The following is a 15,624-nucleotide window of genomic DNA, read 5'->3' as shown; positions in this document are numbered from 1 at the left end:
TTACATTTGACTTGGTCAGGCATAAATGATTTGGAAATATATTAAGAATACCTATAGAAAGTCGATGATAATATTGTAACCTTTTTAAAATATATACTGACATACTGGAGATTAAAATTCATCTTTAACTACCAGGTGAAAACCATATCAACACTAAAAATAACCGGAACCTTTCCAAAGAGACTCGTTAAGTCTACTGTGTTTCTTCCTAGCGGTAAACCATCTATTCCAACTTCTGACCTCAACCGTCCTCAAGTCACTTGGGTTTTAGCATCAAAAATAATACTGTAGTGACAAAGCCTAATAAACTGTTCTACATGATCTCAATTATTGGTTTCCATCCGAAACCAACTAGATCCAACGCTAAAAACTGTAGAAAATGTCTCGAATGACATTATCATGCACTTCGAATAAGACAAGTACAGTATTCTAAATATAGTCAGCAGAAAGTATCAGTGCGAAGACCTCCTATGCAAATTAACTAAAACAGCGATACCATTGGTGAAAGTTGTATGTACAAATATCCCGGAGTATGAAAATTATATGTGAAAATATCTGCCTAGCCTTCATTTAGTTTTGTTAAGTGGAGTAAAACGGATATGAAACATATTCAGCGAAAAGTAAGAACACTTCTCAACAAGGCAGAGACATCATTCCCGCAGAGGGAATATGGATATATTATATGTGAGCAATTAGAAAAGTAGTTTGATACTTTAGGATTTTTTTTAAAACTAATGTGAGACATCTGTCTTACATCACGCAATTTATACCGCACATAAGCACCGCTTAAACTGATGGAACAAGAAATGACGTTGATCTCGTTGGAGACTCCATCCTATCCATAAAAGACATTTTCAACAAGGTGGAAGGAGCAACAAGTGAAGTAGCGCTGAAGATTAATGAAGAGAAGACGAAATATATGTGGATAAACAGAACGGCACAAAGAGACAGGATAGGACAAAATGTGACGATCAGCACCATCAATTTCGAAAGAGTACAACGTTTTAAGTATCTGGGGGGCCGTAACCACAGCTGACAACGATGTTTCTGAAGAAATACAAGACAGAATCCAATCGGCAAATCGCTGTCTATTCGCACTAGATAAGCTTATAAAATCGAAAAATCTTACAAGAAATTCAAAGATCAAAATCTATAAAGATCAAAACATATGGATGTGACCATGACCAAAGCAAACGAAGAAAAGCTCAGACGGTTTGAAAGAAAAATACTTGGAAACGTTTTCGGACCTCACCACGACATCACCACAAACCAGTATAGGATCAGAACCAATATCGAATTAAAAGCACTCTGCAATGACGCCGATATTGTATATTGTCCAAGAAATTAAATCACAGCGACTAAGATGGGGAGGATACGTGCACTGACTCCATAACGAGAGACTCGTAAGACTGGTATGGCAGGAGATTTCTACAGGCAAAAGACCACTCGGACGTCCCAGAATGCGATGGAGAGATAACATCCAAGCAGATCTCCGGAAAATGAACATTCCATTTGACCTTAAGTTGATGGAAGACCGAACAAACTGGAAAGACGTTGTACATTCGACCAAGACCCACCCAGGGTTGTAGCGCTACGTGATGATGATGATGATAAACAAGAAATGACAAACAAAGGGCCTAGCCGGTGATGAAAAATGCCCCCAACTCGATTCGAATTCCATATAGGTCACCGTTTAGCATATATAGTGAAACTAACTTTCTGAAATTTTTAGCCCCCTAGGTGGTCATGTGACCCACCTAGAGCCTAATTAGGCTTTTTATGTTTTTATTTTTTATCTCAGCCGCATCGAGAACTAGCGAAAAACTTTAAATAAAAAAGTTGTAAACTTTAAGAAGTTCTGTCCGAAAATTTTTTTTTTAATTTTTGGCGGGAAATTTAAATTTTAGAACGATTTTAAAATTTTAAATGAGTATAAAAAAATAACAAGACATTCGTTTTCACGAAAAAAATATATAACGTGCATTTTTGCATAATATTTCACCCTGAATTTTTTCAAATTTTTAAAATTGGTGAAACGCACTTTCAAAAATAAGAAACCGCATTTTTCGGTTTTTTTTTTCGTTTTTTGATACAATTTTATACATATTTTTCAAAAAAGGTAACACCGTCACTGGAGCAGGTAAAAAATTTAAAAAGAATTGGGGTTTGCTTCATAAAAATTTTTTGTAACACCCATTTTCAAGATACAGGGCGCTGAAGAAAACAAAATTTTACACATTTTTTACGATTTTGCCGAAATTACTGGCAACATTGTAATAAAACTTGGCGGGTTTTAAGAGGTAGTTATTGTGCATGTTTTGACATACAATTAAGTATTTGATATTCATCATTGGCGCGCTTAGGGGTAATGGTCTGAACTTTTCAAAGAAAAAAAGATAGTACGCCACTGACATATTTCAAATTAACAATCATTTTTAAATTCCTCATTCAATTTGCGATAAAAAACTATCTTATCATTTTTTCATACGAGGCGCCGTTTTGCTGCAAAAAATAAAATATCTTAACGCTTCCAAAGTATTCAAATTAGTTTTTATAATGGACGTACGAGTTTACGTATGTAGATGTAGAAACTACTAATAGAAGTTCGAATACTTTGTAAGGGTTAAGATGTTTTATTTTTTGAATAAAAATGGCGCGTCGTATGAAAAAATAGGAAGATAGATTTTTTGTCACAAATTAAACGAGGAATTCAAAAAGGATTGTTAATTTGAAATATGTCAGTGGCGTACTATATTTTTTCTTTAAAACGTTCAGACTATTACCCGTATACGCGCCAATGATAAATATAAAATTCTAAATTGTATGTCAAAAGATGCACAACAACTACCTCTTAAAATTCGCCAAATTTTATTACAATGTTGCCAGTAGTTTCGGCAAAATCGTAAAAAATGTGTAAAATTTTGTTTTCTTCAACGCCCTGTATATTGAAAAGGGATGGGATTACAAAAAATTTTTATTAAGCAAACCCCAATTATTTTTCAGTTTTTTACCTATTCTAGTGACGGTATTACCTTTTTTGAAAAAAATGTATAAAATTGTATCAAAAAACGAAAAAAAAAACCAAAAAATGCGGTTTTTTATTTTTAAAGGTGCGTTTCACCAATTTTAAAAATTTGAAAAAATTCAGGGTGAAATATTATGCAAAAATACACGTTATATATTTTTTTCGTGAAAACGAATGTCTTAGTTATTTTTTTATACTTTTAAAATTTTAAAATCGTTCCAAAATTTAAATTTCCCGCCAAAAATTAAAAAAAACATTTTTTTCGGACAGAACTTTTTAAAGCTTACAACTTTTTTATTTAAAGTTTTTCGCTAGTTCTCGATGCGGCTGAGATAAAAAATAAAAACTTAAAAAGACTAATTAGGCTCTAGGTGGGTCACATGACCACCTAGGGGGCTAAAAATTTCAGAAAGTTAGTTTCACTATATATGCTAAACGGTGACCTATATGGAATTCGAATCGAGTTGGGGGCACTTTTCATCATCTTACCCGGCTAGGCCCTTTATTTAGGGAAAAAAAATACGTATTTAAAGCAGAAACTTTTGAGTGAGCGTCATCCCAATGAAGTCAGCCAGGACTATGCCGACAATACAGCGCTGAAATATTGGTTGCCATGAGGATCTTATATTTTCCGAAACAGAACACTACATAAAATGTATCGTAAAAGTGAAAATGGCAAATGCCGATATGGATGTCAAAACCAAGAAACCATTCAACATCTTAACGATGACTGTGTTTGTTTGACCGAGAACTGGTTATTAGAAACAACAGCACTCAGTTGGAAAGATACTCCATCAATAACTACCAGCTACATTGGGAAGCTTATTGAGGTTCGCAATCTAACAATTTGCGTCTTAAATACAACGAGAAAATCACCACTATACAGATGTTGACATTCAAGAAGACAACATAAAGCCGGATAGACACATGCGATATTCGGCGAGTTCCAAATAGCAAATATTTGCTACGTGGCAACTAGCGTCTAGTGTGTATATTATTGCTCGTGACGAATAATCACTATTTCCCATCGTCAGTCGGTATTTTACCCGAATCAAAGGAGACAAATAACACTGACCAATCTTCGAACAGACGAATAACTGTGATTCGCCGAATACCGCATGTAAGGCCTTGCTTAAAATGGTAACTACACAGGCAATCGCCTATTATATACTACTGGTGCCATTCCGAAGGTGTCCTTGACAACATCAAATGCGGGGTCTTAGTGAACATTTCTATAGACCATGCAAAAAGCGGTACAGCTCACGACTTCCAGATGCGTCAGAAAATTTGTGACGGTAGCCCATAAATTTGTAGGAGGGGAGTAGCATACATGTTATTCGTGCTCGATAAAACGGAAACAGTCGGCACACATAATTCGGACAGGATTAATTCTTGGCATGCAGGAGACCCGAATTCGAATACTATCAGGACGGTAACTTTATAACTTGGTAGAATTCAGGATGGTAGAAAGTTGGCGAATGGACACAGTAATTTAATGCAAAAAAGTACAAGTGCATATTTAAATGTTGGTTCTATTACCGATAAAATTGTATTAATCAATTTTGATATTTTCAAAAATAAAGGTACTTTACTCTTGAGTAAATTCATATTTTTTTGCACCTCGTATAAGATTGAAACAATTTTATGTCTGATGGTTGCATTTTGTTTTTTAGGGCACGTATAACTTTTTACCAAGAATAACTTTTCCCAAAAATGATAAAAAAAGTTTCCCATATTGTTCCAACTTTCTGAGACAAACTGCTTAATATATACAGGATTGGGATACAGTATGGAACGAACTGAATATCTTTGAAACAAAAAAGACGCCGTTCAAGAAACTGTGCATGCAAATAATACATAATGCATCTGACGCCATATTTTTTTGTTACTATCTAGTGTACTTCCGGCTTGACCGGAAATATCCTCAAATTATTTAATTTAAATGAGACACCCTGTATATTTTTGCAGAATTTAAAGTAACTAGCCTAATAAGAGTAAAAAACGTAAACTCGTTTCTTGTTTTATTTTTGTATTAAAGTAATGTAATAAGACATAAACGAAGATAGATTAAAAATGGTTCATTCAAGTGAAAAAGATCATATTTAAATATTACTAAGGATCGGTTATGGTAATAACCGATCAAAAAGTTGAATGTATGGATGGAAATTATATGAATGTTTAGATGATAAATAGATTTATAGACTCATTTTTCATAGACAGAAACTTGACTGTGGACAAGTATTTAGATTTACAAAATAACCAAATTATTCCTGCATTTCAACAGAAAGGCAGGTTACCAAACAACTTTTGGTTTCAACAGGATGGAGCACTTTCCCACTATTATCGATGGGCTAGAAATTTTTTGAATGCGAATCGATAGATTGGACGTAGATGTATAGAGTGGCCTACTCGTTCTCAACACCTTAATCCGTTAGATTTTTTCTTTGTGGTTATCTAAAATCACGTGTTTACATTATGCGATCAACATGTTTCCAGGATTTGAATTAAATATTGATGAATGTGAATTAATACATAAAAAGTCTTGGAAAGAGTGACCCACGAATTTAATAATACGCTTTTACGTTGTGAACATTTTGCAACAGTTGAAGTGATTTTTTTTATATTATCATTCTCATTGGTCTTAGTAAATAAATTAACCTAAACTATTCTTTAACTGTAAAGTAATTTATTTCTCGTTTTACCAAATTTTTTGTAGGCATGTATGAATTAAGAATAACAAGTTATTTTAAAATGTGCAAAAATAAACAGGGTGTCTCATTTCAATGAAATAAGTTGAGGGTATTTCCGGTGAAACCGGAAGCAGAAAAGTAACAAAAATATGGCGTCAGATGCGGTATGTGTCATTATACATGCATTTTTATGAAAACAGTCTATAGATTTATTGTTTTCTTTTGCTTTAATTTCTGTTCTTTCCAGAAATTTAGGATGTTGCGGTCTCTTCGAAATTTTGTACTCTTTCTTGTTTTGGGTCTTGTTCACTTGAGTGTTTGAACATAAGTCCAGACAGGTTATCAATGTTTTTCAATATCTGTGGGTATCCAGGTCCCCCAGATGGCCTCGATTTTTTAGCTGTTACTATGTTTTATGATGTTTTTAGATGTATTATGCAAACTCCTGAATTTTAGTATCCACGTTTCAATTACATTCAAAAATATATACTTGGCATTCCAAAAAGTTCTACCTTATTTCAACATCTAGTGTCAACATGAGTTTGTCCTTGTCGTTTCAGTGAATGCTATGATTTGTATGTTGCAATGTCGAAATTCACTGATCATCTGCCTTTATACTGAGAAACTAGAGTTATTGGTGTCAAGCTTTACACATGCGAGAATTAGTTGGTTTGTGTTTCCATGTATGTAGTACCAATACTTTTGTTTTGATAGTGCTGATTTTTAAACTCAATAAGACCCCTTCTAATGATATCTAAGTCCTCACAAGTAAGTATACCTATGTTATCGGCTTATTTCCAATTTTCTATCGGTGTATCTTCGATGGTATCTTTTGTGACTTCTAGTATTTACATTTTATAGATTGATACCTTATCCAATATTACAGTATTTGAGTGATTGATATTGGATATTTCATAGATTGAAGACACCAAATAACTACACGTATATTCGGTATTAAACATTTACTTTATTTAACTAGTAAAATTCTTAATGGTGTATTATGTTTTGACTTATTCTACGAATGATTTGAATTTTATTTTGTAACGTTAAGAGCCATTTTGGATTCGATATTTGTGTTCCGTATAATGATATTAGTGTGATAATGTGAATATATGAATTGACGATACCTAGGAAGTGTTATTTTATCTATTAAATTCTAGTTTGAGTTTAGGTCCGTTGCAGTGCTCTACAGTGTTTAAAAATTGCGGAATTTGAATACTTTTTGTCTTTTGTTTGATCACTACAAATCAGATGGGTCGCATCTAAAGTGGCTGTGTTGTCGAGTAGAAAATGTTTTACATCATAAAAAACTAATGGCCTAAGAACTATCGACTAAACACGAGGTACAGGGGGCAACAAGACATCCAGGGGATTGCTCCAAGACATCTACACCAAAGTGCAAGTAACATAACAGATGGCATCTCATCTAAATCGCCTACGGTAAACTACATACTTGTTTATTGTAGCTTGATGCGCCCACTGGAGCCCTATACCTCAGTTTCTTTCACCGGTTCCGCTGGCTATATATGTAAAATATTAGTTAAATATTAGTGTCTACCACTCAAAGTCGTTTTAGTGTACTGTGAACAACTGAGAAAAGTAAATGTAGCAATCAAACAAGACACTGATAGGTGATTATATATTATATACAGATTGGGAAAGAATTGAATGTAAATATGCGCTTTAAATGGGAGCAACATAAAGAGACGTATTAATATGTATTTAAAACGATATAGAACGTATAAGAAGACTGGGCCACCAAATCAATTCGTTTCGTAGGTATGTCTATGTAAGAACAGCGATGCCAAAGTAGAAAATTAATTAAAGAAATTAACAAAGTAGAAAAATAATATATTTAATTTTTTGTAACCGAATATAACAAACAAATTATTTAAAAGAAAAAACTTAAACAAAAAAATACTATTTATTTGATACGTAACTGAACTTCTTGCATTTCATTATAATTTTCTTTATTCTATAAATTTGTTGTATTCATAGTTTTAACCATTATTTCTAATGGTGTAAAATTAACACAACCCTTTTGAAGATAAAGTGATTGGGATGAATGCATAATGTCATATACAATATCTGTTACCAAGCTGTTCCTGTACTTCTTCTTTATTGAATTTACTGTCTTGAAACTTGTCTTTCACAACTTGCATTTGAATGAGGTAAAGTGAACACAGACAATACAAAGTCACTCAAATTAGGAAATAGAGGATTACCGTCAAAATGTTTTATTTGACGCACTTTAAAATATGATTCCTCCAGATCATCGCATTCTATTGGAATATCCTGGTATAGAATGCGATGCGAATCATATTTTAAAGTGGGTCAAATAAAACATTTTGCCGGAAATGCTCTATTTACTAATTTGAGTGTCTTTGTATTGTATGTGTTACTTTACCCCATTCAAATGCAAGATGTGAAAGACAATTTTCAGAAGTAAATTTAATAAAGAAGAAGTGCACAAACCGCTTGGTAACAGATAGTTTGTATGGCATTATGTATTCATCCAAATCAATATTCAAAAGGGTTGTGTAAATTTTACACCGAGAGAAATAATGGTTACAACAATGAATACAACAAATTTATACAATAAAGAAAATGACGATGAACTGCAAGAAGGTGAGTTCACATTAAATGAATAGTGAATATTTTTTTACTTAAGTTTTTTTCTTTTAAATAATTTGTTTATTATATTCGTTAACAAAAAATTAAATATATTATTTTTTCAACTTTGTTAATTTTCTACTTTAGCAACGCTGTTCTTACATATACACACCTACGAAATGAATTGGTATGGGACCGGTCTCTCTTATCTTCTATACCGTTTTAATAACGTATTGAATACGTTTCTCTTTGTTGGTCCCATTGAAAGTGCATACGTACGTTAATTTCTTTCCCAATCTATATATATGTAAATATATTAGCATAGCAGATAGAAGACAGAAAACTAACAAGGTGGAGTTCTAGTTGTGAAACAACGTAACGAACGGAGTCCGGGGTGAAAAGTGCAACCTTGGACAACACAGCCGACTAAAGATGAACGCCACACTGACCAAGCTCTCAACGGCAATGGCAAGGCAGCCACTGCGCTGTGGAACATGCAAAGTCAACCACACCTAAGTCAAAGAACACTACTAATACATACTACCTACTTGTGTAAAATGTGTTGTAAAGGACAATGCAAGGTCAACAACGCTGCTCTAAACACAGTATTAAGATTCTTACTTTACTGATCAGTTACAAATTATAACGCATGCTGGGAGTTAGAAAAGGTTAGTAAAGGAGAGGTTCAACTAATGTAAAAAGAACACAAGCAGTTGCTATTTAAAATATCACCAACTCTCTTCATATGGTTGTGAGTCTCGAACTTATTCATTTATACAGCCAATATACATAAACAAGAAAATCTGAATTCAAAAATAATCTAAGAGCTGTTAAATGAATATAGACGCGACCCCTTCCATTTAAACAAAATAAAATGGCGAGAGGATAGGTGCTTATCCACTGTTGGCCAATTAGTAATAAAAATTTTGGTCTTTTATAAAAAACTACCAAATGTAACACAGAAAATATAGAATTAGTCTTTTGAAACAAAAAACTTTTGCAGCAAGGCATTTTGAAGTCTAGTCGACATAAGTATGCTACAAAAAACACTGACAACTAAAAAAGCTTAACAGTTTTAGGGGTAAATTCTGACTTCTTCATTGAATTCTAAGTGAGCTTGATAAAGCCGTGTCCTACTTGCAAGTCCTATCAAAGAATTACAGTAACTGCCTTAAAAATTTTATTCTAAATCAAAGTACCTAATATGCTGTGCAAAAATGACCTAGACTTAATATTCTACAAGAAATAAAAAATTTAAATGATTATTCAATTACAAGAGGTCAGAACTACTAAAGGATATTCATACAGACGTCTATATAAGTTGTTCGAATATTTCAGTATCGATAGATTTGCAACAATTTTTCAGAATAAGTGTATTTCTTGGCTTATTTTATTAAACATACTCAATAAATTAACTATAAAAACTAAAGCTATTGTAGGATCTTAAGAATGGGAATCTATGGGAATTAATCACATTTCAAGATTAGAAATATTTTATTTGATGTTTCAACCAAATATTTCTTGTATTTTGAAGTCGAAATGTCAAATAAAGCAGTTCCAATCTTGCAATGTGCTTCCATTAAATATTAAATATTAATAATAATTATCATTACTTAAATAAAATAATATATAAAATGAATTATATTAACTACTAAGAATAATCATAAAACAGTTCTTGTCGACCTTTTGATTTTATTTCTAAATATTCGTTACTTCATTTTTTTGTCTTCCTCTTCAGTTTTTTTCATAGTTCTATTATTTAATCCATTTTTTTAACAAACACAAGAATAACTTGTGTCTTTAGCACTCTTGTTGATGATGCTGTTCTTGGATCTTCGTTAGCTATATTTCAATATTTTCTCCCCCCAGAGTTTCTATTATCTTTTCTTTGCCACTTTTTTTAAGTTTTCATTACAGCTGTGTTTTTTATTAATAAGATTACTGAAATTTATGATTAGAATTACTGTCTAAAAAACTCAGTACACATTCTTATTACCTGGTACTTATTTATTACAATTGTATTGGCTTAACATTTTCTTTTATATCCTTTTTTCATTTTTTAGGACAGTTTATTTATTATTCTTGTAAAAATAAGTATATGCAAGTTGCATTTTTTAAAGTGATTGAACTATTAAAACCTATTGACAAAAGGTACCTTTATATCATATGGTATGTATATACTTTAAATCAATTATGACTCATGGTTGAGAGTTAGGTTGTGAACTAGTATTCCTTTTATAACGTTGTTGAATTTCTATAATTATCTTAGACCATATTTCTACGACTTGCCTTCCACTACTAATCGTGAAAGCCACTTTTGTTTAATTGTATATCTGGAAGTGTCATCTCCTTATAGAGTATGTCTCCTAGTTGTATGCTTGCATCCCACACTGAGCTCTTATTATGATTTTATTTCAGCAGTTTTCAGGATTTTTGGTATGATTCTCTTATATATTTTCTATATGTCTTTATTTCAGGTCGCAATGGGTCTAAAACACTCTCTCTCTTTATCGCTCTGATGTTTAGTCACAAAACACATACAGGCATATACACCAAAAATCAATTTTACAGAAAGTTTTCTATAGCTTCGATGTATATGGATAGTCTGTGCTTCAGAAACACCTTATCTTTGCAGAGAAAGTCTCTGTATTTGAAAAACATAAAATAACAGCATGTCATTGTGATTTCCAGGTACTACCTATCCTCAAGCAAGCACTAACAAATTTAAACTTGGAGACTAGAATAGTAAATATTATGTAACAAGTTTTCTCAGCACAGTGGTGGCTTACAGAGTGATGGTCAGAGTGCCTTTGTAAGCAACCACTACGATAGGAAAAATGGTTAAACATATTATATCGGTCTCAGTCTGAACTTGTAAATAACTGAGTGTGTCTGATAACAAAGTTTTGGTTGTGTTTCCGAAGTATACACTGCCGCATATACATGTACACATAAATGGTACCATTATATGGAATTTTTGATAACCAACTGTTTTTGAAATACTGAATACATAATTCAAATGTAATGAAGCTGAATTAATTATATACGTACCTACAGAAAATAGTTAATTAATAATTTTGTACGTTTTTAAAGATTTTTTTAATAGACGTGTATAAATATCCCCTAAAAATATGTACTTATTTATTTTTAACACAAAACGATTGACAATAAAAAAATTCATAAACTAATAATCAACTTTGAAAGAATGAAGAGAAAAAGTACAATCGGTATTTAGTTGGTTAAAAAGTACAATTAGTTAATAAGGTTAAAGTACAATAATTAGTTAATAAAAAATTATATAAAGTTGCATATTGTTCCACTGACTTTTTGTCTATATATTTCAACTTATCAAAGACGTTTTAAAAGCAATTATATGCTTTATTTTTCACTGTTATCTTCTAGGTTTGTTTAATTTCATAATTCGCAACAGAACGAACAAAACACATATTTTGATGTCCTTTTATTATTTGCTTTCATATAATTTCAAACAGTCATAAACAAACCTCTCCGAATTATATATTTTCTAGCCTAACAGATTCAGTAATAAGGATCTGTGAATTACGAGAGAGAAATAAGTAACAAACAATTAAATTTATAGAAGGATTTACGAAATTCCTAGAAAAATACAGAGATAGGAGAGAGGATAAAGCTATAGACTTAGACTTGCAACAAATGTGCACAAACAGGGTGGGGCCTTAGTGTGAGAAAGTCCAATTACTCGTTTGTCGTAAGAGATACGAAAAAAAGTTATTTAGGTAAAAGTTGGGGCACAGATACGACCATAATTTAAAATATTTTCAAATATACAGGGCCACCGGTATTGACAGGGTGACACAAATTTATGCTTTTTTTTAAATGGCACACCCTATATATTTTTATATTTTTTGATTCTACTTGATCTCTTTTTTTCATAAAATATAGTGTTTTGTAATATTATAAGAGGTAGTTTAAAAGATAATTACGTTTTTTTTGTTAATTTCGTAGCAATATTCACACCCTGTAGAGTTGAAGTGATTTGACATCAAAATTTCTATTTATGTTCAAACGAATTTTAATATAGTCTACTATTGTTAAACATGATTATTATAGCAAAATGTTTAATTTTAGTATACAGGGATGGTCGAAACTTCGAATGAGTATTTTCTCAGTTTTCTTAAATGGAACACCCTGTATTTTAGTATTGTATTGAAATGATATTTTATAGTACTTCTTTATTTCTTAAGCATTCACTATACCTATGTGCTTTAATGTGAAAGTTATTCGGGATTATTTAAGACAAACATTAATTGCAAAAAAAAATACGTAAAAGTTTATTAGGTGGCCGTGAAAATATTCAATCAAAAATAATTTTTCGAAAAAAAAAATACATATTAATCTAGACGGATCCTTTATTTATCAATATTGATTGAGATATCAAAATACGTACGTAGTTACGCTTGTTAATGCGTAAAATATTAATAAAAACATACAATATTCTACCTAGTTGGCTATAACACTGAATTTGCTTAAACATTTGACATTATACTATTTTTATAGTTCAAGTTGTTTTGTTACCATTAATAATATGAATTTTTCTAATAAGAAACTGATTAATATGGTTTTTGTGCTACGAGAGTATAACAAAAATTTGCTACTAGCAATAAGAATTTACCATCAGCAATTCTCTGATAGACGACAACCAAGAAGATTCCATTTAAGAAAATAGTCATTCCGAGTTTCGACCAATCCTGTATACTAAAATTAATAATTTCGCTATATTAATAATGTTTAACAATAGTAGACTATATTAAAATTCGTTTGAACATAAATAGAAATTTTGATCTCAAATCACTAAAATTCTACAGGGTGTTAATGTTGCTATGAAATTAAGAAAAAAACGTAATTACATATTTTTGCTACCTCGTAGAATATTACAAAACCCCATATTTTATGAAAGAAGACATCGAGGAGAATACAAAAATGTAAAAATATACAGGGTGTTCCATTAAAAAAACATAAGTTTGTGTTACCCTGTCAATACGGGTGGCCCTGTATATTTGAAAATATTTTTAAATCCTGGTCCTACCTGTGCACCAACTTTTACCTAAATAACTTTTTTTCGTATATCTTACGGCAAACGAGTAATTGGACTTTCTCACACTAATGCTCCACCCTTTATATTCAAGTATCAAGGAAATTTGACTAAAACAAAAGATCACTACGAAATGGGTGAGAAAATGGAATTAATACTTCCTGGCTATTATTAAGAGTGTACTATGTACAGTAAGTTATAATGATAAAATAGATACAGAACTAAGAAAATCGACAATAATTTGTTATGATATAAAGTTGCACGATGAAATCTCAGTACCAACCATACTGTAATGATAATGACAATCCAATTAGAAAGAAAAAGCCCACAAAACGAAAAGGGAAGTTAATCACAGAAGAATAGTAGTAGACAAACAAATGTAATACATGGAATCAGGTAAAGAGGTATAAAGAGAAGCTCTGTTTTATGGCCATATAGGTGAATTGTACAAAATATACTAAAAATCGTGAATATGGAAAAAGGCGGAAATCCAGGAAAAATGAAGTTAAAACACAGAAGGGAATGAAAAAAGCTAGCAGTGAACTGAAGAGCTTAAAAAATTGATTATGAACAACAGAAAGTAATAAATTTTAAGTCTACAAAGGAATAACAATATAGGTAAAGCAAAGTTAAACACTGATATTTCCCGTACCGCGTCAAAGCATTTGATTATGTCAATTTGAATCACCTACAGAGAAATTAAGAAGTGGCATTTTTGATACCTTGCCAAATTTTGTTAGTATTTGGCAAAGCTGTATTTTATCCACTGTGTTTAATACACATAGGAATGATAAAATAAAGACAACAATGAAGAAATGCGAATGAGGCTTATTCTATTGTAAATTATGTTCCATTTGTTACATCTCTTCCATATATCCCTCTCTTTGTTTTCTAAATTTGGTTGAGTTTGCTTTGTCAAATTAAAGTTGAAATTTACAGACAATATATTACTAAGTCCTTATGATGGCAGGTACTTTGCATCGCAACAAAAGTTCAAAACTACACCATTTGCTTTATATAAAAAATAAATAATTCAGTACACATTTTTAGATTTTTACCCAGTTTCAGTGATTAATTTGCACACACATTGTCAAATGTCAAAAGCAGCACCATGCTGGTCAAATTTAAGATAATAACTGTTGGTAAAAGGAAATAAGGACGAGAGATAGGAGGTCCTCAATTGACGTAGTCTTTTATATAATAATTGACTTTTGAGTAATAAAGGTCTTTTGTTTCAGTTCCTTCATTGCCGATAAAATAAAATTACAGGGAAGATTGTATTATTTTACCAAAACTTTGATTTCTTGCTGGAAACAAAAATTTACTGAGTATCCAAATAAAATTATTTATTTCTAGACAATTACTATCCTTATACCTGGTACAGATTTTCTGAAAATAATAATTAATCATTTTAAATATAAAATATCAAAGTTCTAAGAAAATAAAACGTTTTTGATACAATGAGTCAGTTATTTAGATTTCCAGTAATAAAAACAAAGTATTTTTCAATAATACATCATTTAGTCTATACCATAATTGGTTGTGACATCCTGTAGGTTTAGAAGAAGTGAACTAAACAGCAAAACCTATTTTATACTGATGGTCAAATTGTATAAATTGACTGAGCTCTGTTTATCAAAAATAATTTCAATCACTCATTTCATAACTAAAACTCATATCATTTTGGCACTCTCGTAGGATAGAGGTTGTCTGGCAGTTTGGCTTGATTTCCACAAAAGTTAGCTCTGCCCAAGTGCATCCTCCTACCTACTGGTGCAACAATTGTGTGTTGTGTGTGTATATCGCGAATATTTCCCAAATGAGTGCATATGATTTTACTTACCTGCGTCTGCAATCTGGTCAAGCCTCTTATCCACAATATCTGACCAGCGCGAGGTTTCTTGTCAGATTCGAGGTCGTATTTCTCCTCTCCAATGGCAATCGCTTCCGTGTATTCCTCGGGATGACCCCTGCCCCATCTAAGATGACAATTTGTTAGAGAAAGTTAACAACAAAAAAGATTTTCTCTTAATATCGAATATCAATCTGACATTAAAATGCTCGCAGCTGAATTCTACATGGTTTCTGCGAGAGTGAACGTACCGGGTGTCCCAATAAGAATGGCTCTCGGCCATATCTCAGGAACCGTTTACAGTAGAGCTTTGAAATAAAAATTTTTATAACAAAAGTTGCCTCAGGAAAAGCCTGGAAATTATTTTCATAAT

The 15,624-nt window shown here is 31.8% G+C and overlaps 1 protein-coding gene across 8 annotated transcripts in view; it reads right to left on the bottom strand.

Annotated features, from left to right (window-relative positions):
• LOC114330054 (plasma membrane calcium-transporting ATPase 2) overlaps positions 1 to 15,624 on the bottom strand; it is a 631,040-nt gene that overhangs the window by 61,256 nt on the left and 554,160 nt on the right. For all 8 annotated transcript variants that reach the window (XM_028279354.2, XM_028279356.2, XM_028279355.2 and 5 more), the window contains one exon: positions 15,243 to 15,378. In XM_028279354.2, coding sequence (XP_028135155.1) covers positions 15,243 to 15,378 — 136 coding nt within the window. The remainder of the gene's footprint in view (positions 1 to 15,242; positions 15,379 to 15,624) is intronic.

This window comes from Diabrotica virgifera, chromosome 10 (assembly GCF_917563875.1).
Source record: "Diabrotica virgifera virgifera chromosome 10, PGI_DIABVI_V3a".
Taxonomy (NCBI): Eukaryota; Metazoa; Arthropoda; class Insecta; order Coleoptera; family Chrysomelidae; genus Diabrotica; species Diabrotica virgifera.
This window is presented reverse-complemented; position numbering and strand designations above follow the sequence as displayed.